The sequence below is a fragment of the Procambarus clarkii genome, chromosome 38, assembly GCF_040958095.1.
Source record: "Procambarus clarkii isolate CNS0578487 chromosome 38, FALCON_Pclarkii_2.0, whole genome shotgun sequence".
Taxonomy (NCBI): domain Eukaryota; kingdom Metazoa; phylum Arthropoda; class Malacostraca; order Decapoda; family Cambaridae; genus Procambarus; species Procambarus clarkii.
The window spans coordinates 24,107,516-24,135,320 of NC_091187.1; the positions used below are offsets into that span (position 1 = coordinate 24,107,516).

Below are 27,805 nucleotides of genomic sequence, written 5' to 3' on the forward strand. Positions count from 1 at the left end.
ACTATTGTTAGTTGATTGGCGAATACTTTTAGTTACAAAACGACAAGAAAAGATGTTGAATATGACTATTTTCAGTTGATTGACAAGTATTTTTATTTAAGAAATGATGAACATGAGTATTTTTTAGTTGATTGACGATTATTTTGGTTAAAACAGCAAGAAAAAGAATGCCTTGGTAAATTTGTTACTGTATAAAATGAAGATTTGTTTTAGTGAAGATTTGTTTAAGAACAGTGTTGTGAAGAACATTCTGAAAACATGGAGAATATGACAAAGAACACAGAAAACATATAGAAGAAGGTGATGAACACAGTGACCATGAGGGGAACATAAACTGAACATGCTGTGAACATTTTGCAGAACATGTAAGAGAATGTGATGAACTTGTGAAGAACATGCTAATGTTCTTATGGGAACATTATGAGAACATCACAAAGAATGTAGAAAACATGTAAGAAAAGCTGATGAGCATAGTGAACATGCGCAGAATATGAACTTGCAGAGAGCATGAAAACATGACAAAGAACACAGAAAACATGGAGAATATGACAAAGAACACATAAAAAATGGAAAAACAGGAGAAAAACATGGAATGGGCATTTGTGAGGATATTTTAAGAACATGGAGAGAACATACAAATACAGTACGATTATTGAAAATTTGGATAAGTTGGAGAATGGGCAAGATGAAGCGGGAGTAGGGGGTGAGGGCGAGATGAAGCGGGAGTAGGGGGTGAGGGCGAGATGAAGGAGTAGGGGGTGAGGGCGAGATGAAGCGGGAGTAGGGGGTGAGGGCGAGATGAAGCGGGAGTAAGGGGTGAGGGTGAGATGAATGAGGGAGTTGGAGGTGAGGGCGAGATGCAGCGGGAGTAGGGGGGGAGACGAGCTGACTGAGGGAGTTGGGGGCAGTAAGGGAGGGAAGGTAATTGGTGTGGTAGATAAGGGCGAAAGAGAATTGGGGAGGGAAGGTAAAGGGCGGGAGAGGTAAGGGATGAGGTATGAGAAGGAAAGGGGGGGAGGTAAAAGGTGTGGGGAGATAAGGGCAAAAGGGAGTTGAGGAAGGTAAGGGAGGGAGAAGGTAAGGGGCAGGGGGAGGTAAGGGATGACAAGGTAAGGAGTGATTTGACCGTGTGATTATTACATAGCTGAGTAAACAAAGGATATTGAAGGTAAGGTCCGATCTGACCGTGTGATTTTTATTTCCTTGTGAATATTAGCTCGTTAGTGATTATTTACATAGCTGAGTAAAGAAAAGATATTAAAGGAGAGGATATGTTTACTTTTGATAAAGGCAATAGACTGGAGAGCATCTTGATCTGAATTAATTTTAATGAACATTGAACTAAAGCAGAGGACAAGAACTGGAACTCCGTAATTTGCTTTTTGATTTATTTTACTGGGGTCTGAAATGTAGTTGGGTTTTGAATCTCCGGTGATTTGGACTGATAATAAAGAACTTTGACAAATGAACTAACTCAAGGGACTAGAACTAGAATTCGGTAACTGCTTGGATCTTATTTACTACATCTGAAATAGCTACGTTTTAAATTTTAAGGAAAATGATCGGAAAATAACGGAATTTTGACAGGGAACTAAGGCAGGGGACAAAAACTAGAATTCGGTAACTCTATTTTCTTTACTTACTCAATTAGAAGTATGTCTGCTTTAAATTTCGTGAAAATCTTTGAGTTATTAACGGTGATATGAGAGGCGGTAAGGTAGGAGACCGGAGCTGGAGTTCAGTAATTGTTTGGATAAATTTTGCTATGTCTGAAATGACTAGGTTTATAATTTCAGGGATATTAATTAAGTATTACCGAAGATTTGAGAGGGGACAGGCAGGGACAGGAGTTAGAGTTCGTTAACTGCTTTGATTTGATTTATTATGTTTGAAATATAACTGTTTAAAAATTTAGGGAAATTTTTTGGGGTATTAACGAAGATATGAGAGGGGGTTTAAGGCAAAAACAAGAACTGGAGCTCAGGAACAAAATTATTGTATTTTTCTACATCTAAAATAGCTGTTTTAAATCTCGAAGAAATTGATTCGATACTAAAGAAGTTGTAATAATAAACTAATGCAGGGAACAGGAACTAGAACTTATTTACTGACTTGATCTCATTTACTACATCTGAAATATGACTGTTTAAAATTAAGCTAATATTGGGGTAATAGTAGCGAAATTATGCCTATAAAATGCGGTCTCTGAAAAATTTGGGCCTTAAAACAGATTCTGATTAATTTCGGTCTTTCACTGGACTCTGACTATTTTCAGGCTGAGACTGGACTCTGTCAAATTTGGGTCTCAAACTGGACTCTGATGAAAATTGGTCTGAAAATGGACTCTGAATACTTTTGGGCTCAAACTGGACTCTTTCGGTCTTTTTGTAATTTTCAGTCTTTTACTGGACTATGAAGAACATCGGTCTTGTACTGGAATTTGAAATTTTTTCGGTCTTATATGATCTTTGAAATTATTTGGTGCAAAATGGTCTCTGTCATATTTTGATCTTCAACTGATCTCTGAATATTTTCAGGCACAAACTGGACTCAGACATTATTTCGGTATCAGCTGGTCTCTGACTAATTTAGGTCTGAAAATGTTTTCTGACTAATTTAGGTCTGAAAATGTTTTCTGACTAATTTAGGTCTGAAAATGGTCTCTGAAGGAAATCGGTCTTCAACTGGACTCTGAATACCTGTTGGTCTTTTTACAGGTGAAATAGCCATGAATGAGTATAAAAACTAAAACTTACTGCTAAGATGTCTATTTTCCTTAGCAAAAATTCTATGACAATATTCTCTGAAAATGGTCTTATTTATAAATTTCGGTCTTAAACTCGTAAATAAACTTCTATGATTATATGAACTCTAAAATATTTTCATAAAACTGAACTCTGAAAATTTTTGTATTTCCTCCTTATGAATGAATGAGTGATTTTTCCCCAAAAAAATAAAAAAATTGAATGTAGAGTTTATTTACAGTAAGATGGGAGCGGACTTTGCCCCCTGAATTTTTCTATAAGATTTTTTTTTTTTGAGATATATACAAGAGTTGTTACATTATTGTACAGCCACTAGTACACGTAGCGTTTCGGGCAGGTCCCTGGAATACGATCCCCTGCCGCGAAGAATCGTTTTTTCATCCAAGTACACATTTTACTGTTGCGTTAAACAGAGGCTACAGTTAAGGAATTGCGCCCAGTAAATCCTCCCCGGCCAGGATACGAACCCATGGCATAGCGCTCGCGGAACGCCAGGCGAGTGTCTTACCACTACACCACGGAGACTGTATTTTCTTAACAAACTTTTTTTGAACTCTGAAATTATTTTCAATTTCTGCCATAAAACATTTAACTCCAAATCGGAAACTGGGAAATTTACCTGGAATCCCTGGCAGCGTATGGAGGACTGACCAAATTTACCTGGAATCCCTGGCAGTCTATGAGTGACTGGGAAATTTACCTGGAAACCCTGGCAGTCTATGAACGACTGACTCAAAAATATTCTCCTGTTGTTTGGGTATTGTTAATCACCTTGAGGGAGACGTTGTTGTCTTGCCTATGTACTGAGATCTTTGTATACAAACCTGCTTATGCATATGGAAATATCAAGACCCACGAGCATGGAAACCCCACTTCGGCTAATCATCAGCCAGATTCCCACACCCACATACAGACTGGCTAAACGACTCAACAGTCTGCTGACTCCTTATGTGCCTTGTGCTTTTAGCCTGAAGTCTCTATAGGAATTTGTTGAATTACTGTGGGGATCATGAGACACAGGGATAAGAGCCTCTCTGGATGTGGAGTTGCTGTTTACCAACGTGCCTGTAGACAAAACATTCAGGATGGACAGAATGTGTTGTGATCCGGCTTGTACCCCTCTAGACATACCAGAGATCATACTGAGGAAGTTACTCGAAGCCTGCACTAAAGAGTCTCCTTTCTTGAATCCCGATGGGCACATGTATAAACAAGTAGATGGGGATGCCATGGGTTCTCCCCTAGGTGTCCTGTTTTTAAACTTCTTCATGGGTACCATAGAGCCATAGAGCAGAGGGTTTTAGCTGACATGGACTTGAAAGCTGCCCTTTCTAGATGTAATAGTCGCAGAAAGAAATGGTGGCTTCCTCTCTGCAGTCTACACTAAGGAAACGAACATAGGAATGTGTCTTAATGCCAATAGTGACTGTCCAGACAGGTACAAGCGAAGTGTTGTCAACGCTTACGTCGATTGAGCTCTCACTTACAGCTCTGGTTGGAAGCATGTCGACAAAGAACTCTGCTTCGACGAAGTAAGGCAGGTCCTAGTCAACAATGGCTTCTCTAAGGGTTATGTTGAAGACGTCATTGAAAGAAAGGTGACACGCCATGCAACCACTGAAGAAATCAACAAACACGACAATTGTACCTCCTATTTGACTGTTTTCCAGGAACTGCTTTTCGACGGTTCATAAAAACGGAGGAGAGTGTCCTGAAACATATTAGTAATAGGAACGTTATCCACACAGACACAAACCAGAGGATACAATTAACATTTTATAATAAAAACAAGAAGATAGCCAACCTACTTATGAAGAACTCTCCAGATACCAAACAGAATGCCTTGAAAGAAACTGACGTCATCTATGCCTTCACATGCCCACTTGGGGACGGTCAGCCCCAAAGATCTCAGTATATAGGCAAGACAACATCTCTCTCTAGGCAATTAACAATGCACAAATAACAGGGCTCCATCAAGGAGCATATAATCTCACACAACCAGACCATCAGAAGAGACATTTTAAAAAGCAACACAGAAATTATCAGTAGATACAACGACAATAGGAGACTCAACATCAGCGAGGCCCTACACATCAAAAAGTCAAAACCAGCAACCAACAGCCCATTAACACATAATTACATTCTATCCACTTCGAGACCCCGAACCAACACAGAAACCGTTGACGCAAGAACATAAAACACGCAGTACCGTTAATACCCCATATGCTATTCATCTGCTAATTCATCTCAATCATGTTCACCTCACGCCTCACTCTCCACCTCATGTGCATTTCGCTTGGGGTGTATCACCTCACCCCAAACAAATATAAGCGTTGACATTGCATGTAAAACTTGTCACTGAAAATGTAAGGAGTGACTTGCACAACGCTTCCTTAGGCGTCAGACCATAAATAAAGTGTGAAAAGGAACTTTGGAGCATTCATTTTTCAACTTCCCTCGACAGTGAAGAAAAACATAAGTATATTGAGAAGATTGGGTTAGAATCATTAATCTTACCCTTTCGGTTATATTCAACAACATATGTTTACAAGAAAGACTGCTACCAAAATAAACTAATATATTATGACGTATATATATATGACTTATCATATATCTTATCATATATATATGACTTATCTTTGCTCATCTGGCCTCTCTTTCCTCTCTGTCTCTTTCGTTACTAGATACTTTCTTCCTCATCAGGCTTCTTGCTGTTTTCTTTTACTTTACTATTTAACCTTTCTATTTTTATAACTTTTTCATGTTTATACCTGTTTTCCTCTTTTGTTTTCTTGCTTTTTCCCCTACCCTAAATTCTAATCTTACCTTTACTTTACCTATTCTCTTTATTCTTGCCATTTCTCTTTTCTTACCTTTTTCCCTTAGTCTTTACTTTCATCTTATTGCTACGTTTTATCTATTTTGTCATCTTATTCTTACCGTTTATCTTATTATTACCATTCCTCTGATTCTTATCTTCATCTTTCTCTTTCATTCATTCCACCTTTCACCTCACTCTGTTTCCTCGTATTGTTTATCTCTTCCGCTTTCTTTCGATTACTTGACTTGATATTAGTCCAGAATGGATCGAAACGCCGTTGTTTCTTAATTTTCTGACCTGTGGTTTGGTCATCATATTTCAGCAATGTTATTGTGACTCGTCGTTTGCATGCATTTTGTATTACTGAATTCGCCAAAATGACATTCTATTACATCACAAATGAGGCTGAAAGACCTAACGCAACCTAACCAGTCCAAACACTGCCACGCACACTATGTTAGAACTAATATTGTACCTAAATGGGCTACACTAGGCCTAAGACTGTTTAAGTCAGGTTTTACTTTTGTCTACCAATTAATTGGACAAAATTTTTGCTTTTTTAGGGCTAACAGCACATTTTGGTACATTTAAGGAAATAGTGATTATAAGTATTATTATTTTAGCAGAATGGGTTATCAAATGTAAGAAAAATGTTCACAAGTGGATATGTTAAAAATATAAACTAAGAAAATAACTAAATAATAAATTTCAGTTGAATAAATCTAGATTTAAAACAAATATTAGGGAACACTGGCCAGGAAATATTGGGGAATACTGACCAGGACATATTGGGGAACACTGGCCAGAAAAATAAGGGAACACTGACCAGGAAATATTGGGGAATACTGACCAGGAAATATTGGGGAACACTGACCAGGAATATTGGGGAACACTGACCAGGAATATTGGGGAACACTGACCAGGAATATTGGGGAACACTGACCCGGAATATTGGGGAACACTGACCAGGAATATTGGGGGAACACTGGCAAGGAACTTTGGATTCATTATTATGGAACAAGTTACCATGTAATGTCAGGTAGACAAAAACCCTCGATAGTTTGGAGGTTCTGTTAGACAAATATATGAGTGGGAGTTGTTGGAAATATATACGACCTGCCTAACACGGTCCTTCATTCTTATCGAGCCCAGGACGTTTCGGTTGTAAAACAACTAGGCAGACTACTCCGCTACAAATGTGTTAATCAGAAGGGATTGTCTGGTACAATTTCCCATTATACTCACGTGAATCCTTTCTTGTGCAGCTCAAGGCCAATAGCGCCGGTACCTGTGGAATATATTCCACTCTTTAGTAAATTAATCATTAATGAAATAATTGGTCATTGAAGTAAGAGACAAGAATATTGTTATAAAGTAAGAGAAAAGAGTATTATTATGAAGTAAGAGACAAGAATATTATTATGAAGAGACAAGAATATTATTATGAAGTAAGAGACAAGAATATTATTATGAAGAGACAAGAATATTATTATGAAGAGACAAGAATATTATTATGAAGTAAGAGACAAGAATATTATTATGAAGTAAGAGACAAGAATATTATTATGAAGAGACAAGAATATTATTATGAAGTAAGAGACAAGAATATTATTATGAAGTAAGAGACAAGAATATTATTATGAAGTATGACAAGAATAATAACTGAGCTTATTATTATAGTGTTTTAAAACTATTACTAATTATATAAGTAGTGTTTATTTCATTATGCACGTCTAGTATTTTATAACAACACGAATTTTCACTGAGAATATCCTTATTGGTATTTAATATTAAGCTGTTTTATAGGGTAATAAAAGTGCAAATATCACCTGAATCTTTGCTCTCTATAAATAGTAGTCACTTACATGATTTGAAATGAAAGAACAAAAATAGTTTTAAAGTGTGTGATACGCTTATAATAGCCGCATATATGTCATTTATTTTGGGTAAATTACCAATTAGTTTCCAAACCAAATTTAGTGCACGTTTATATAATCATCATATAATATATTTCCTAACCAAAATTTTTGTTTATACCTACCCTGAACTGTGTTACTTCAGGATAGATATAAACCAACTACTCTATATTATATAATGACAAGCTATTCAATACACTTATTAAATTAAAAGCACACGAAGTTTGCAAGAGGAATTTTTATATTCTTAAAAATCATAATCTTGAAAACTATTGGTTTTATAATAGCTTAGAAATATATGGTGAAGAAAAGGAAATATTGTCTGAATATATAATTGAATTAGGCTACTATCTAAGAGGCCTAGAAAATTGTAATATCAAGTGTTTCAATGTAGATACCAAATACATCAGTAATAAGATAATCTAATAGTACAGTTAGATTGTTTGGATGTAGCAATGCATAGGGAAAATAGAACTGTTACATCAAAGAGTTAATAACAAATACATAACAGAAAAATAATATATTTGAAATGACAAATGAAATCAAGCATTGTATTTAAAAAATAAAAATTCATAGTGACAAAACTGGAGTTTATGTAAATGTTTCGGTTGAATATTGGCTTGTGGACCATTTAAGCTTTACACACACTTGATAATAATGTGACCCTAACATGCTGAAGTGATTTCATGAAATATCTGTGCCCAATGAATGCCAGGAGTGTTGTTGGATGCAAGTAGGTCTCACAACTTCCCAACACCCTTAGACAATCGCTGGCTAAGTGGTTACAGCACTGGACTGCCAGGGGTATGGAGACTATGGCTAACTGGGTTCGAATCCTTCAGGGGTCAAGAGTATATATGTGAGGAAATATATATAAATATTTACTATATAAGGAAACTCGAGTATCATTTCTATGGCAAGACTTAAATGGACCCCATATTATATATATATATATATATATATATATATATATATATATATATATATATATATATATATATATATATATGTCGTACCTAATAGCCAGAACGCACTTCTCAGCCTACTATTCAAGGCCCGATTTGCCTAATAAGCCAAGTTTTCATGAATTAATGTTTTTTCGTCTACCTAACCTAACCTAACCTAGCTTTTTTTGGCTACCTAACCTAACCTTACCTATAAATATAGGTTAGGTAGGGTTGGTTATGTTCGGTCATATATCTACGTTAATTTTAACTCCAATAAAAAAAATTGACCTCATACATAGAGAAAAGGGTAGCTTTATCATTTCATAAGAAAAAAATTATAGTAAATATATTAATTCAGGAAAACTTGGCTTATTAGGCAAATCGGGCCTTGAATAGTAGGCTGAGAAGTGAGTTCTGGCTACTAGGTACGACATATATATATATATATATATATGTCGTACCTAATAGCCAGAATGCACTTTTTGGCCTACTATGCAAGGCCCAATTTGCCTAATAAGCCAAGTTTTCCTGAATTAATATATTTTCTCTAATTTTTTTCTTATGAAATGATAAAGCTACCCATTTCATTAAGTATGAGGTCAATTTATTTTTATTGGAGTTAAAATTAACGTAGATATATGACCGAACCTAACCAACCCTACCTAACCTAACCTAACCTATCTTTATAGGTTAGGTTAGGTTAGGTAGCCGAAAAAGTTAGGTTAGGTTAGGTAGGTTAGGTAGTCGAAAACCAATTAATTCATTAAAACTTGGCTTATTAGGCAAATCGGGCCTTGCATAGTAGGCTGAGAAGTGAGTTCTGGCTACTAGGTACGACATATATATATATATGTATATATATATATATATATATATATATATATATATATATATATATATATATATATATATATTAGTATATTTTGGTAGCAGTCTTTCCTGTAGACATCTATTATTAAATATGACCGAAAAAGTAAGATTAATAATTCTAACACGAATTTTCTCAATCTTTCGTACATTTCTTTTCACTGTTGGTGGTAATTCAAAAATCAATTCTCCAAAATTCATTTTTATTTCTAGTCTGACGCGACACTTGAGCGCATTTCGTAAAACTTATTACATTTTCAAAGACTTTAGTTTACACATACACAACTGAATAGAACTTACACATCTCCGATTTGTTTATATCTACATTTTAGTGAGGTGGATGGGGTGAGGTGGTTTTAACAGGGTATTAAATTCATCAACACAAGACAGAACACGAAACAATGGGTATTGAATGGAAGTGATTGTAGAAAGCCTATTGGTCCATATTTCTTGATGCTTCTATATTGGAGCGGAGTCTTGAGGTGGGTAGAATATATCGAAACGATCGAAACTGTGAACGCCAAGAAATCAGGACTCCACCTGCCAAAGATCATTGGGGAATATAAACCTGGATATGCGTATGGAAACGTCAAGACACACAAGCCTGGAAACCCACTTCGGCCAATCATTAGCCAGATACCCACACCCACGTACAGACTGGCGAAGCGACTCAACGGCCTGCTGACTCCTTATGTCCCTTGCACCTTCAGCCTGAAGTCTCCAAAGGAATTTGTTGACTTACTGCGGGGCACACGGGCCACAGGGATAAGAGCCTCGTTGGACGTAGAATCACTGTTCACCAACGTACCTGTGGACGAGACAATCGGGATGATAGCCGACAGAGTGTATCGTGATCCAGCCTGTACTCCTCTTGACATACCAGAAAATATTCTAAGGAAACTACTCCAAGCTTGTACTAAAGAGGCACCCTTCTTGAGCCCGGATGGGCACATGTATAAGCAAGTAGATGGGGTCGCCATGGGTTCTCCCCTAGGTGTCCTGTTTGCAAACTTCTACATGGGTACCATCGAGCAAAAAGTCTTAGTCGACATGAACTTGAAACCGGCCATATACTGCAGGTATGTTGACGACATTTTTACACAGTTACCTGATGTCAGACATCTGCAGGAGCTGAAGGAGGCATTTGAGCAGAGTTCCATGCTGCGTTTCACTTACGAGATGGAAAAGGATGGGAAGCTGCCCTTTCTAGATGTAACAGTCATTGAAAAGAGCGGAGGTTTCCACACTGCAGTCTACACTAAGGAAACGAACATAGGAATGTGCCTAAATGCCAACAGCGACTGCCCAGACAGGTACAAGAGGAGTGTTGTTAACGCATATGTCGACCGTGCTCTCAGCCAAAGCTCAGAATGGAAGCAAGTCGACGAAGAACTCTGTAGGGTAAGGCAGGTCCTAGTCAACAACGGCTTCTCCAATGGTTTCATCGAATACATCATAAGAAGGAAAGTGAAACGCCATGCAACCTCTGAAGAGACAACTAACACAACACCTATACCCCCTATTAGACTATTTTACAGGAACTTCTTTTCCACAGCTCATAAAACGGAGGAAAGGGTCCTGAAAGATATTGTTAATAGAAACGTTATCCCTACAGACAAAAATCAGAGGATACAACTGACGATTTACTATAAAACCAGAAAAACGGCCAGCCTACTCATGAGAAACTCTCCAGACACAAAGCAGAACGCTTTAAAAGAGACCAACGTCGTCTATGCCTTCAAATGCCCTCTTGGGGACTGTAAGCTCCAAAAAACCCAGTATATAGGCAAGACAACAACATCTCTTTCTAGGCGTTTAACGATGCATAAGCAACAGGGCTCCATTAAGGAACATATAATCTCTTCCCACAACCAAACCATTGCCAGAGAAATCCTAGTAAACAACACAGAAATCATCGATAGATACAGCGATAGCAGGCGGCTTGACGTTTGCGAGGCACTACACATTAAGAAGTCAACACCAGCAATCAACAGCCAATTAATGCACAACTATATTCTACCCTGGACCTCATTTTCACTAATAATGATGAATTGATCAGGAACATAATGATTACAAATACCTGTTACTCAGATCACAACTTAATTGAAGTTATGACAACCATGGGGAGTAGACCTTCAAAACCAGTCCAGATTCCCGGTGGAGGAGATTTCAGCAAATTCAACTACAATAATAAACAGATAAACTGGGAGCAAATAAACCAGGACTTCACAGAAATAAACTGGGAAGAACAGCTAGAAAATGCAAACCTGAACCAGTGCCTGGAAAAAATAAGCTCAGTAGCACTAGAAATATGTTCAAACCGCATACCTCTAAGAAAAAAGAGAAAGTGATGCAGATTGGAACGGGAACATCGTTCCCTATATAGGCGAAGAAAACGAATCGCGGAACAACTTGAGAGTCGCACCCTATCTCAAGAATGGCGAAGAAGGTTAGGTAGAGAAATAGAAACAATTGAACGGAAGCTACAAGAATCATACAAAACCCAGGAGAGGCAAAGAGAGCAAAAGGCCATCAGTGAAATAGAAAGAAATCCGAAATATTTTTTCTCCTATGCAAAATCAAGATCAAAAAACACATCTAGTATCGGGCCCCTGCGAAAGGGAGATGGAACTTTCACTGATGACAACAAAGAAATGAGCGAGCTACTGAGGACGCAGTACGACTCTGTTTTCAGCGAGCCATTAAACACACTAAAGATTGATAACCCAAATGAATTTTTCATGGATACGATACCAACATCAAATCATATATCAGACGTCACTCTATCCCCACTGGATTTTGAAGAAGCCATAAACAGTATGCCTATGCACTCTGCACCAGGCCCGGATTCTTGGAACTCCATATTCATAAAGAACTGTAAAAAACCACTATCGCAGGCCCTCCACATTCTGTGGAGACAAAGCCTAGATACTGGCGTTATTCCTGATATACTAAAAACAGCAGAGATAGCACCACTTCATAAGGGAGGAAATAAGGCAGAGGCAAAAAATTACAGATGGATAGCGCTAACATCGCACATCATAAAAATTTTTGAGAGAGTGCTAAGAAGTAAAATCACAAAATAAATGGAATCACAGCAACTCCATAACCTCGGACAACATGGTTTCAAAACAGGGCGCTCTTGCCTGTCGCAGTTGCTGGACCACTATGATATGGCATTAGATGCTATGGAAGACAAACATAACGCGGATGTAATTTACACAGATTTCGCAAAAGCTTTTGATAAATGTGACCATGGTGTTATTGCACATAAAATGCGTTCAAAAGGAATTACCGGAAAAATAGGCAGATGGATCTACAATTTCCTGACCAACAGAACCCAATGTGTAATAGTCAACAAAATAAAATCCAGCCCATCAACCGTGAAGAGCTCAGTCCTCCAGGGTACTGTGCTTGCTCCAGTACTTTTTCTCATCCTCATTTCGGACATAGACAAGAACACAACCTATAGCACTGTATCATCCTTTGCAGATGACACTAGGATCTTCATGAGAGTAGGCAACATAGAGGACACGGCGAACCTCCAGTCAGATGTAGATCAGGTCTTTCTATGGGCTACAGAAAATAATATGGTGTTTAACGAAGATAAGTTCCAGCTCATGCGCTATGGAAAAAATGAAAATATAAAAACGGAAACCACGTACAAAACTCAGGCAAATCATAACATAGAACGAAAAGGCAATGTAAAGGATCTGGGTGTACTCATGTCGGAAGACCTTACCTTTAAAGAACACAATAAAGTAGCCGTCACAACTGCAAGAAAAATGACAGGTTGGATAACAAGAACTTTTCACACTAGAGATGCTATACCGATGATGATACTTTTGAAAACGCTTGTGCTCTCTAGAGTGGAGTACTGCTGCACAATGACAGCACCTTTCAAAGCTGGAGAAATTACTGAACTGGAGAGCGTGCAGAGATCCTTTACTGCTAGAATCCACTCAGTAAAACATCTAAACTACTGGGACCGACTAAAGAGCCTAAAACTGTACTCCCTTGAGCGCTGGCGGGAGAGGTACATAATAATTTACACGTGGAAAATATTAGAGGGGCTGGTCCCAAACCTGCACACAGAAATAACATCACATGAGACCAGAAGACATGGCAGGATGTGCAGAATACCCCCGTTGAAAAACAGAGGTGCAACTAGTACTCTGAGAGAGAACTCTATCAACATCAGAGGTCCGAGACTGTTCAACACGCTTCCACTACACATAAGGGGCATAACTGGCCGACCCCTCACAGTGTTCAAGAGAGAACTGGATAAGCACCTCCAAAGGATACCTGATCAACCAGGCTGTGACTCGTACGTCAGGCTGCGAGCAGCCGCGTCCAACAGCCTGGTTGATCAGTCCGGCAACCAGGAGGCCTGGTCGACGACCGGGCCGCGGGGACGCTAAGCCCCGGAAGCACCTCAAGGTAACCTCAAGGTAAGGTACCCACCTCAAGACTCCCCTCCAATATAGAAGCATCAAGAAATATGGACCAATCGGGCCTTGCATAGTAGGCTGAGAAGTGCGTTCTGGCTACTAGGTACGACATATATAAATATATATATATATATATATATATATATATATATATATATATATATATATATATATATATATATATATATATATAGGGAAGGGAGTACCACCTCTGGCTGGAAGAAGGGGGACCCATACCCATAGCCTCGGAGGAAACCACACATAAAGCATTGGAGGGAATGTAGGTCCCCTCCAATACAGTTTCTGTGTGCTTTTCTCCTACCACCCCCTTCCCTTTTTTTTTTTCCTTTATTGTGTATTTAAAGGTTACAAAACATACAAGACAAATGCCTAAAGGTTATGGATCTCTTGAAGCTCCTCCGCTTCTGGACAGGAACCGAGGACGCAGCAAGCATTTCCCCTCTGGATCGCCACACTTAAGACGCTGAAACAAAAAACTGGAAGCCCTTGGGTCTCTGGTGACGTCAATGAGCTTGGAACCCAATTCCTTGAGAAATCCCAAGGCACTCTTGCCCCAGGGGCCATGCGTCTCAGACGCTATGGGCACAAAGAGGTATTGACCTTCCAGTCGCCTGTACTTGAGTGATTTTGCTGTTTCCCTGTGGTTGGCCGCCCCACCTGCTTGATCAGCTCCGAAGTGTACATAGGTGTCAGCCAGGGTGGATACACATGTGTAGTCCCACACCAACTGTCTACCCTCCTTCCATGAGTATATGGTGATGCCATCAGGGCGAAGTGCGGGGAAATCCGGGTTTTGGACCCCTAGGATGCGAGGTTCTCTCTCCGCTGGGCACCCAACTGAGACGAGGCTTCTCTTGATGATGTCATTGACCTCGCTGTGTCTTGCATGCCAGCCCTTTGTGCTTCCGCAATGCAACCCATGCAGTCCGTATTGGTCTGCTTCCACCCTGTTGCAAATACACTTGTATTCAGTGTGAATTGGGGCACCAAGGCGGAGGGCCACTGCTACACGAAGGGATTCTGGATCTAGGCGCGTGCCCATTGCTGACATGGGTACTGCCAGGAGGAAGTCTCCTGCATGGGGGGCACGCACTGCTCTGAGGCGGGCTTTCTCCTTGTCTGATGTTGCGGCGCTGAGCATGGCATCAGCTACTTTATATATATATATATATATATATATATATATATATATATATATATATATATATATATATATATATATATATATATATATATATATATACAGTATATATAGGCAGGAGAGAGTGGTGAAGTAAGGTGAGGTACAATACTTGGACAACGCAGACGGCCCATTGGCCCATCCGATGTTGCCCAATGGCCCATCTGATACAGCAGACATACAAGCATAATACATAGGTAATTATAACATAAAGAGGTAAATATATACAATAAATTAGTGAGACAAATGTTTTTCAATGATCCTACTTAAATCGCCCTTTAGCTGATCTATTAGAAATGGATCTAAGTTATATAGACCACTGCTAATATTCAAATTACTTTCTTTGGTGATCTGTATCAAAGCAGATTCATATATATATATATATATATATATATATATATATATATATATATATATATATATATATATATATATATATATATACAGTATCCACTCAATTTAACGGCCTCTTTTATACCGATCTGCTGGTATTAACGACCGGTTTGGGAGCCCAGTAGCTAGAGCCTGCTATACCGGTCTGCGGTCGATATTACCGACAGTCGGTATTGGGTTTGTTGTGGCATCAGCATCCCCTCACATGGCGACCAGGCCGCCACCGACCTGGATCGTCCAGAGTCATATATTACATCTTAATTTTCTTTTAAAATGATTCACTTTAATGAAGAAAATTGTAAATTATTATTAATAAAATATTTTGAAACAGTTTTTATTAAGCAAAAGTCTTTGTTTTCTTAATAAATACCTTTTATAGTATGTATAGGCACTAGGTATTTTTTTTCCCACGGACCTAGTATGTACTCCGCCGGCCATGTGTTCCCATTGTTTACCGTGAACTCGCGCGGCTAGCTTCAATTGTGAAGGATATTACTGTACTGTAATTGTGATCTTTTTAATTTACAAAATGCCAAAAGTTACCCAAAGGAAGCGCCTGACGGTTGCACAGAAGCTGGAGTTAATTAAGAAACTTGATAAAGGATATTCTCATGCACGACCAGCAGCAGAGTTTAACATCGGGAAAAGTACAGTAAGTGACATCAAGAAACAGAAGGATACTCTATTAAAATATGCCTGAAAATAAGTGTACATACAGTATGTACCCTGTATACAACATAAACAATATAAAACAAGCGCTGCAGAGGATGACGTAATCTTCACAGCTTCGTAATCTTCAGCTTCATTAAAAGTAAGTCAATTTACCAATTTTATTATAGTATTACAAGATATTAATTGTTTTTTTTCAACAAAAGCTACATATTAGTCTCTGCAAATGTATATTCTATCGTCAGCAGAGAAAAGGTGAGCTCAAAATATTTCGTCTTGGCTAGCTCTCAGTGACAAGGCTCGATCGCCATTGTTATGGCATGGCCGCCACAGCGTGTGTTGTAACATTAAAAGTCAGTCAATTTACCAATTTTATTATAGTATTACAAGATATTAGTTGTTTTTTTTCAACAAAAGCTACATATTAGTCTCTGCAAATGTATATTCTATCGTCAGCAGAGAAAAGGTGAGCTCAAAATATTTCGTCTTGGCTAGCTCTCAGTGACAAGGCTCGATCGCCATTGTTATGGCATGGCCGCCACAGCCTGTGTCGTAACATTAAAAATACATTACCTGCACTGTTCAGGGTAAATCAAAACACATCTCTAAAATTTTATTAAGACAATATTAACTCGCTGATTGATACATGAAATATTTTTCAATACAAAGGAATGAATCAATTTTTTCCCACCCATCTGGACTTGATCAGAGCGTGTTTACACATCATCCATGCAGCAGCCAGCAACTGGCTTAATCGTCGGCCGTGCACTAAATTGGAATGCAATTACACAATGAACTTTATTTAATTTTAGTTATACAGTATAAAATATATCCTACCTGAATGTTACTTGAAAAATTACCCGACCCGACTTAACGTCGGAAATAACGGAGCTCCGTAAATAACGACTTGGGCTCAGCCCCATATAGGCTGTTAAATTGAGTGGATACTGTATATATATATCAGAAAACTCATCCTCGTGAAGGCTTTGAACCCAGATAGTTAGACGCTCCATACGCCTTCGTATATCTAGTACCTTACACCACTAAGTCTTGTCGCACAAATGATACTCGTGTTTCCTCACATCGTGAATTGATTTGATGAAAATTAACTGTGCCCGCTGAGTGCTGTTGGCAATTGGGGTTTAAAGTCTACAAAATTTCAATTGTTTTAACAGTCCGTGAGTGTGTAGTAGTGGGTAAGGTACTTGATATGTGAAGATGTACTGAGACAACTGTCGATTTTTGTATCATCGGGAAATTTGTAAATATTGCTGCTCAAACCTGAATCCAAATCATTTATATGTGTTATGAATAACAGAGGTCCCAGGACAGAGCCTTGATGCACTCCACTTACAACATTTTCCCACTCTGGCTGTTGCAGTACTTCAGAATGTGGCACGAAGTAAAGGAATGTGTACTACCAAAATAAATTTATTCAACAAACTTACTAATACACAAGGACATAAATTACGTTACGTTAATTAAGAGTGTCACATCAACAGCTAACAACACCTTCTTGCAGCAGGAATTCATTCCCACCACTCTGACAGGTGATAATTGACACCACAGTCTCGACCCTCTAGACAGGGCATGAACAATAGTGAACAAACTTGAACACTTTTGATCACTCTGGTCATTACTGCACTCGACACTGGCAGTATCAAAACATTTCATATTAACACACTTTAACAATGCAATAAACACTGTCTCTGAGACAATCCAACATAAGTAATTACTTTAACACTTTAATTACTTTATTTAATCACTGCCACTTAGACAGTTAATAATGAATGAATGAATTAATAATTTATAGTCGACTGGAGCGAGACTGGGAACATCCAGCGTACGGGTTCGATCCCTCATCAAGGCTTTTGTGGATCTGTTTAATGACTACGTTAATCACTCTGTCACGCAGACAAAGTTAATTAATTTCACTAAGTCTTCAATAGTTATAATAATAATTGTACACTTGTTATTGCTTTATCACACAGACGAAAGTAATAATAAGGTGTCACTTGGACCCAATGGGCTACTCACACACTTATCAAAATACACAATTAATCAAAATACGCGCGTCACTCAGATGGCACTAGCCCAACCACTTGGACTGGACGGTAGAGTGACAGTCTCACTTCATGCAAGTCGGCGTTCAATCCCCGGCGGTTAAAGTGGTTGGGCACTATTCCTTTTCCCCGTCCCATCCTAAATCCTTATCCTGACCCCTTCCAAGTGCAGTATAATCGTAATGGCTTGGCTCTTTCCCCTGATAGTTCCCTCCCTTCTCTCAGACACCACTAACACCCACTTACTCACATGTCACTGAAACGCCACTAACACCCACTTACCTACGTGACACTGAGACACCACTAACACCCACTTACCTACGTGACACTGAGACACCACTAACACCCACTTACCTACATGTCACTGAGACACCACTAACACCCACTTACCTACATGTCACTGAGACACCACTAACACCCACTTACCTACATGTCACTGACACACCACTAACACCCACTTTAACCAAGGGTGACAGCTTGACCTTTCCATAATGTCAATGGATCCAGGCACAGAGACAGCTCGTTGGAAGATATACTCTGAGTGATCCGAGATAATCACCAATTGTTTGGTGATTACTAATCACTCAATAATTGTGCACCAAAAAAGCCGTTTATACTCACGTTTACAACGCTCTACATCGCAACCATGCATAGACAACCATACATACACCAACCATGCATACACCCACCATGCATACACCAACCATGCATAGACAACCATGCATACTCAACCATACATACACAACCATACATACACAACCATGCATAGACAACCATACATACTCAACCATACATACTCAACCATACATACACAACAATTCATACAAAACCATACATACTCAACCCAGCATACACCAACCATGCATAGACAACCATACATACTCAACCATACATACACAACCATACATACACAACCATACATACACAACCATGCATACTCAACCATACATACACAACCAAACATAGACAACCATACATACTCAACCAAACATACACAAGAATGCATAGACAACCATACATACACAACCATACATACTCAACCATATATACACAACCATGCATAGACAACCATACATACACAACCATACATACACAACCATACATACTCAACCATGCATAGACAACCATGCATACTCAACCATACATACTCAACCATACATACACAACCATACATACACAACCATACATACACAACCATTCATACACAACCATACATACTCAACCATACATAGACAACCATACATGCTCAACCATACATACACAACCATACATACTCAACCATGCATAGACAACCATGCATACTCAACCATACATACTCAACCATACATACACAACCCAGCATACACCAACCATGCATAGACAACCATACATACTCAACCATACATACACAACCATTCATACACAACCCAGCATACACCAACCATGCATACACAACTATACATACACAACCCTGCATATACTAACCATGCATACACAACTATGCATACACAACCATTAATACATCAACCGCGCATACACCAACCGAGCATAAACAACCATGCATACACAACCATGCATGCACCAACCATGCATACACCAACCATGCATACACCAACCATGCATACACCAACCATGCAAACACCCACCATGCATACACCAACCGTGCATACACAACCATGCATACACAACCATGCATGCACCAACCATGCATACACCAACCATGCATACACCAACCATGCATACACAACCATGCATGCACCAACCATGCATACACCAACCATGCATACACCAACCATGCATACACCAACCATGCATACACCAACACTGACGATGTTGCTGGTCTCAGGTGACAGCTGCCTGTGGCTACTCAGGTGGTGAATTATGCAGATTTCGATGACTGGTTATCTTTTCCTTGAAGAGAGGGAGTTCGACCTTAAATATCCAAGACAAAGCCGAATAAAGCTCTCACCTCAAGCTGATCACCCACGGTGAAGTCCGTTCAAACTCCATGTTAACACTTTGCATTCCACGTCAAAGGAGAAACATTGATTGCCTCATGGGAGCCGGTCTATCACTCCGACACAACCGTCCAAAGCTCTGGCTTTTGCACAGCCACACTAATCACAGTCTGTTACGGCATCAACACCGTTGCTGGAGTGAAGAGTGACGATTTCGGCGCCATCGTTGGACCTGCACTCCAACTCCAAGGCATTACAAGAGTCGAAGACAACGCCATCTGTTGGCGGCGGTGTGGAGTCTGTGAAAGGCTCCTTTTTCCTATCTCAGTCAGGTGGTGAGGTCGATGATGATGACCTCTGGTGATTGACGTAAGTAAGTAAGTAATTATCAAAAGAAGGCACCAAACCGGGAAGGCTATGTAGCACCATCAAATACGCAAAATAATCAGAGGGCGCTAAATATCACCAAGGATGCCAATACGAGAACAAAAACGCATAAGGCGAACGATATCAAAAGTATCCGAGTCACCAAGAATTCTATCGAGGGACAGGTGACCGCGAGGGGCGGTCGGAAAGCAAGACACACGCTCGTCCTGGAAGTCAGGACATTCAAGAAGGACATGCACGACCGTAAGAGGGACAATGCAACTAGGACAATAAGGAGCAGGGCGGCGCTCCATCAAGTGACCATGGGTTAAGCGAGTATGGCCAATATGCAACCTCGCCAGAGCTGTTTCCCACCGCCGGTTACGGTGGAAGGAGGACGGCCACGAGGAAACACAACATTTAAGAGTACGTAGCTTGTTACCAGTAACAGACAACCAAGAAGCCTGCCAACGGGTAAGGACTGAGGAATGGATAACTGGGTAAAAGTCGGAATACGGAATGCCTTTACGAGAGATGGGACAAGAGTGGACAGCTTCCTTAGCGGCAGCATCCGCACGCTCATTTAAAGACACACCAATATGGCTGGGAACCCAACAAAACTCAACCGACTTAAATTTACTGTGAACGAGAAACAGCCAATGCTGGATCTCGACAACTACTGGATGAACCGGATTAAAGGACCCGAGAGCCATGAGGGCACTACGAGAGTCAACAACAACCACAAAGGAAGACTGACAACGAGAAAGCAGGAGACGAAGAGCATAGAGAATAGCATAAAGTTCTGCTGTAAAGATGCTAGTCTCCGGAGGCAAGCGACACATATAAGTGCGATCAGGAAAAACAACAGAGTAGCCAACACCGTCCGCTGACTTAGACCCATCGGTGAAGACAGAAACGGAGCGGGAGTGAGAAGAAAAGTGCTCGAGGAAAAGGCGTTTTAGAACCGTAGGAGGGGTAAAAGCTTTAGTGATACGGGTCAAGGAAGTACAAAACCGCAGAAGAGGGACCCTCCACGGGGGCAAAGAAGGAACAACACGAGGAGAAACATCAGAAATACGAACGGAGAGAGAATCCTGTAGGCGAGATAACCGGACAGAAAGAGGGAGGTGGTGAAGAGGAACAGGAACCGCAGGAGGGGTAAAAGTTAAAGCACGACAGAGGCGAGAGGAAGGATGTTGCAAGGACCGCGCAAGATAGCGAAGACAGTAGCGATCACGGCGGTCCTGGAGAGACAGGAAGCCAGTGTCAACATATAAGCTAAGGATGGAAGTCGAACGAAAGGCACCAGAACTGAGGCGCAACCCAGTATGGTGCAAAGCATCAAGACGGCGAAGAGTAGAAGGAGAAGCAGACGAGTAAGCAGGGCAACCATAATCGAGCTTAGACAGGACGAGAGAGGAATGTAAAGCAAGGAGAGTGCGCCTATCTGCCCCCCAAGAAGTATGGGACAAGACCCGAAGGAGGGTAAGGGCCTTAGAGCACTCAACACGGAGGTAAGAGATATGGGGAGACCAAGACAAACGAGTGTCAAGGAATAACCCCAAAAGCTTCGCGGAATCTTTGTATTCAAGGGGATGACCATAAAGTGACAAAGAGGGACGAAGAACAACCCGTTTCCGCGTAAAAGTCATGGCACAAGTCTTAGAAGTAGAGAACTTGAAGCCATGACCTGTGGCCCAAGACGACACGGCATCAATTGCAAGTTGAAGCCGGCGTTGAAGGAGAGGCGAATCATCACCCTGACAACAAAGGGTAAGATCATCGACATAGAGAGCGGAGAAGACACCAGAAGGAAGAGAGGAAAGAAGACCATTGAGGGCAACAAGAAAAAGAGTAGTGCTCAGAACACTACCCTGGGGCACCCCTTCGTATTGCTGAAAAGAGGGAGAGAGAGCGGTACCAAGGCGCACCCGAAAGGAACGACGAGAGAGGAAGCTGCGGAGAAAGAGAGGGAGATGACCACGAAGGCCAAAAGAATGAAGTTGAGATAGGATATGATAACGCCAAGTGGTGTCGTAAGCCTTTTCTAGGTCAAAAAGGACGGCAACAACGGAGGTCTTCGTAGCAAAAGCAGTACGAATATAGACCTCCAAGTTCACCAGGGCATCTGTCGTGCTGCGGCACTTGCGGAAACCAAATTGAGAAGGGGAGAGGAGGTGATGGTGTTCCAGGAACCACATCAGACGAACGTTAACCATACGTTCAAAGAGTTTGCAGACACAACTTGTGAGAGCAATAGGGCGAAAGTCCTTAGGGGAAGTACCCAGAGACCCCGGTTTGCGAACAGGGAGGACAACGGCATCGAGCCAGTCCTCAGGGACTGACGACGACTCCCAGATCAGATTATACAGACTCAGTAAATACTGAGACGTGCTCGGAGGGAGATGGCGAAGCATCTCATAATGAATACCATCGGAGCCCGCCGCCGTAGAACCGCAGAGGGCCAGGGCAGAACGAAGTTCAGAGAGAGAGAAGGGATCATTATAGAGAAGCTGAAGATGAGTGCAGAAATCTAAAGGACGAGACTCAAGGACAGGTTTACGAAGAAGGAAAGATTGGGGAAGATGAAGACCAGAGCTAACAGAAGAAAAGTGGGAACCCAGTTCGGAAGCGACCTGCAACGGGTCCGCCACAAGAGTATCATGGAGGTGAAGGACCGGTGAAACATCGGGAACGAACTTACCCGCTATCTTGCGGATACGCTTCCAGATCTGGGCCAGAGGGGTCTCGGACGTAATTGTTGAGACATAAGATGCCCAACATTCACGTTTAGCCATACGGATGGCCCTACGGGCCACCGCACTCGCTTTCCGAAAGAAAAGAAAAGAATCGGTCGTCTGCCTACGGCGGTGCCTCTTCCAGGCTGCACGCTTACAGCGGACAGCCCGAGCACAGTCCGCATTCCACCAGGGAACGCACTTCCGTGGACCCCGAGAGGAAGAGCGAGGAATAGAGCGGAGGGCAGCGTTGAAGACAGTGTCATGAAAAAGGAGGAGAGCGCGAGAGAGAGGCAGAAGGGAGAGGTCAGGGAGAGCAGCACTGAGGGTAAATAGGGTCCAGTCTGCCTTAGCAAACTGCCACCTAGGGAAAGAGAGGGAAGGGCGAAAATAGAAAAAGGAAACAAGGATGGGGAAATGATCACTTCCATGGAGGTCATCAAGAACCTGCCACGTGAAATCTAAGTAAAGAGAAGAAGAGCAGAGAGAAAGATCAAGACAAGAAAGGGTGCGAGTCCGAGAGTCCAAATGAGTGGGCTCATTAGAATTCAGAAGAGACAGGGAAGAAGAGAGGAGAAACGGCTCAAGGAGGCGACCCCGGGTATTCGTCAGAACGTCACCCCAAAGAGAATGACGACAATTGAAGTCACCCAGCAGGAGCACAGGCTCCGGCAAGGAGTCCAGGAGGTGTTTCAAATCAGGAAGAGAGAGCGGGACACTCGGGGGGAGATAAATGGAACAAACTGTGTACCATTTCCCCACAAAGATACGAGCAGCAGAACAATGGAGAGGCGAAGGAAAAGGTAAAGGAACAAAGGGAACATCAGCCCGAATCAAGAGAGCAGAAGAATTAGAAGCCCCAGCAATGGCTGGGGGGGGGGGGAGAGAAAGGAATAGCCACGAAAACGACCAGGACGAGCACCAAGCATTGGCTCCTGGAGACAGACACAAAGGGGCGAAAACCGCGAAATCAGAAGTTGGAGTTCGAGGAAATTGGCGTAATAACCTCGAACGTTCCATTGAAGAATGGACAAAAACGAGAAGAGAAAGGACAAAAACAGAGAACAAGGAAGAAACAAAGGCGAAAGAGCAACAGAGCACGTTAAAGAATATCAGGGTCAGGATCAGGGTCAGCAAAGTCAGGGTTAAGGGGCATGGGTAAACTGAGCAAAGACGGAGGGAAGGAAACGGGAGAACAGAGCAGAGGTGGGCGGGCAGGGTCTGGAGGAGGAGGAGGAGGAGGAGGAAGAGGAGGAGACAACGGAGAGGAGCCATCAAGGACAGCAGCAGGAGGAGGGGGAGTAGAAAGAGGGGAGCGCACCCCAGCAAGAGCAGCAACCGAAAGGGAAGCAGGGGTCAAAGAAACCTCCATAGCAGGAACAGGGGGCGCAAGCACTGCAACGGGAGGGGAAGGAGCAACAGAGCCAGAAGGAGGAGCTGAGGAAGAAAGCGAAGCCTTCTTACCGGCCGGGGAAGAGGAAGGAGAGGAGCCAGGCTTACGCTTCTGACTTAAAGAGACCGGTGTCCCAGCAACTACGTACCGGGCAACGGATTCCAGTGTCTCAACAGGAGAAGCCGAACGAGAGCACACACGACGGCCGTTAGGAGAGCGATGGACATCCGCCCGCACCGACAGGCGGTGGGGAGAGCCGATAGATGGAGGAAGAGGATGGGAAGGAGGATCGGAGGGGGACGAGGAAGAAGACACAGAAGACACGACAGACCGGGTAGAAGGAAGGGGAACCCCAGACAGAGGACCAGGAGGAGGATCCTTCGGGAGAGAACCCAAAGGAACAGAGGAGGAGGCAGTGGGCACATCAGGGTCCAAGGCCCGGAAACGGTTGTGAGTCTGAGGAAGGCGGGAAAGATGAGGAGAGGAAGAGCGCAACACGCGAGCATAAGAGATATTAGCATAAGGCGGGAGCCGGCGAACCTGGCGCCTCACCTCAGGAAAAGATAAACGCTCCCGGTGCTTCAGGTTGAGGACGGCTGCCTCAAGCTTGTAATGGACACACGCACGGGAGAAGGTAGGATGGGCCTCACCGCAGTTGAGGCAACGAGCCTGGGGAGAAGTGCACTCCGACTTAGAGTGACCTTCGCCACCACACAAAGGACAGAGAGAGACAGTCCCGGAGCAGCGGAGGGCACCATGCCCAAACCTCCAGCACTTGTTGCAGAGCCGAGGAGAAGGAATGTACTCCTGGACAGAGCACCTGGCACCAGCAAGAATGACAGAGGGTGGAAGGGTCCTACCATCAAAGGTAATCTTCACAACCCGGAGGGGTTGACGGCGACTACCACGAGGGGGACGAGTAAACGTGTCCACCTGGAGAATAGAATGGCCCTGGGCAGCGAGGATATGTCGAATATCGTCGTGGCAGTCGCGCAGGTCCCGAACACCGGTTGCAACATGGGGCGGGAGCAAAATAGTGCCAACACTGGCTTTCAACTGAGCGTTCTTCGAGACCCGAACGGGGGTCTCACCAAGGCAGGATAAGGCAGCCAAGCGGGAAGCAGCATCCTGAGAAGGAGCAGCAACGACACGTGTACCGAGATGAGTGGGGTTGAAAGTAATGGAGGCATCCACGGAATCAATGAGATGTCGATGAAGGGAGAAATCGTCAGGAGGCGCAGAATCAAGAGGGAGGAGATCAAAATATTTGGCCCATGAAGCGGGACCAAACAAGGCTTGATAGGTAGCAGAACTGGAAGGAATCGAGCGAGGGCGGCCGTGACGAGGACGGCGGTGAGAACCCCCAGAGAGAGAGGGGTTAAAAGGCGCAGTAGTTACAACTAGAGAAGGAGCCGCGCCAGGGGACGAGGTAGTCACCACTGGGGGCTTGGGGCTCGACCCAACCACAGAGGAGGGAGGGGAGCCAGGGGAAGGAGTCAGAGAGGCCAAAGGAGGAGCAAGGTCGGGGCCCAATGCAGCGGAGGCTACAGAGCCCGGTCTTCCAATACGGACCGACTCGGGGGCTTGGTCGCCCACCCCACGAGCCTGAGAAGGTAAGCCAGAAGCAGCCGAAACAGGGGTTATCATCTTGACGAAAAGAAGAATTCACTCACGAATGTGCCCCCACACCCACCATGGAGCCACAATTAGAGGCAGGACACCCAACAAGAAGCTATCGCCGATCTTGTCGGGGCCTCCTAGGGGTGCGTCGTGAGTATACGCCCCACAAACGCCACCTTAAGAAACCGACAGTCCGTCGAGATCGGGTTCAGTGACGAAGTGGGGATTGACAATAAAAGGTTCCCCTCGCTCTCGACGTCGGGTACTGCAGTTCTACGGGTGCATGAGTATGCCTCCTCAAGCACCCGGGCGTCAAAATAGAAGAAGTCCATGGAAGAACCAGAACGAGCAAAAGGTCGGCAGGAAACGGCAAGCAGATAGGAGAAGAGGGGGGAGAAAAACGAAACAGAAGGAAAAGGAAAAGGTGCCCAGCAGAACTGGAGAGGACGGCAGCAGGAGCACAAGGCTAGAAAAGGACAGAGGACTGTCCTAAGGAGCATCACACTCCGGCAGCCGCCCACGAAGCCCCCACACGGCGACAACGAGCTGAGCGGGGAGGGGGTGGTGATTGACGTAACAATATCAACGCCATCTAGGTTGTGCATTCGATTACTATTTCAGTTCCCTCGAGAAAGGTTGGCATCCAAAGTTCTCTTTGTATACTTTCTGTCTGGCTAATGACTTTTATGTCAAAAGAGGTGTCGTGGAGAGTTTATTGCGCTGTGAAACTCAGTTCACCTTGGGCAGTCCCGAATTCCTGACTTGGTCCTGGGAGAGGACAAGTGGCCGCCGTCGTTAGTAAACAGTGTGATAGCTGTTGTACTTACGCAGTGTTGTGTGGACCGATGTACCTTGGGTTTGACCAAGTGGAGTTACTGGACGACAGTAATGGTGGTCTGCTGAGAAGTGCTGCTAGTGTGTTGCTAGAGACTTCTGCCAGGGTGTTAGAGACCCCTGGAAGTGATTATTTGTGACCCCTGTCAGCAAGTTGCTGAAGCCCTCTGCCACTGAGTGTCTGGAGAGCAGATGTGGGGTATTGGGACATCGTGACGATACGGTGTGGGGACTGACCCATGTTGAGGAAGGTGAACTCACTGGTGACTACCACTGAACGTGGACGACATATACTTGAAGATAGTTGACTCATGGGGATTTGAAGAGTACTGCAGAGATATTGAGTGTCCTGGGTGAAAGCGACACTGTGGATATAAGTATATACTTCCATAGATAATATATTGGTGAAGGTGTAATTGCATCTTGTTTAACCTCCCCCCCCCCTTATTTCTTGCACTATTACTTGCTACCGCCAATTCTTGAGAACTTACCATTGACTTGGGAGGTGGGATCATAGAAGAGGCTATAAGGCACATTAAACAGAAAGAACCCTGTTACTGGCTCAAGCTGGCCATAACACAGTCCCGTGCACATGGGTAGGGTTACACCCACTGGGTACCCACGCGTTCTGGTTGACGAGCGCGTGGACCCATGCTTGTCTGTCCTGGGCGAGATTACCTTACTTGTCACTTGACCTTGATAATGTGACCTCGTGTGGAATATTTTCCATCAACTTTTTACCATAACATGTCTAACATGGTCTATGAAAGCACATGGGCCAGGCATAGCTATTTATTGAACCAGCCAAGCTCTTTTGAGACAAT

The 27,805-nt window shown here is 42.6% G+C and overlaps 1 protein-coding gene across 2 annotated transcripts in view; it reads right to left on the reverse strand.

Annotated features, from left to right (window-relative positions):
* The window catches only part of LOC138372410 (methyltransferase-like protein 27), a 222,129-nt gene that overhangs the window by 149,018 nt on the left and 45,306 nt on the right, over positions 1-27,805 (reverse strand). For both annotated transcript variants that reach the window (XM_069337889.1, XM_069337887.1), the window contains exon 3: positions 6,832-6,874. In XM_069337889.1, coding sequence (XP_069193990.1) covers positions 6,832-6,874 — 43 coding nt within the window. The remainder of the gene's footprint in view (positions 1-6,831; positions 6,875-27,805) is intronic.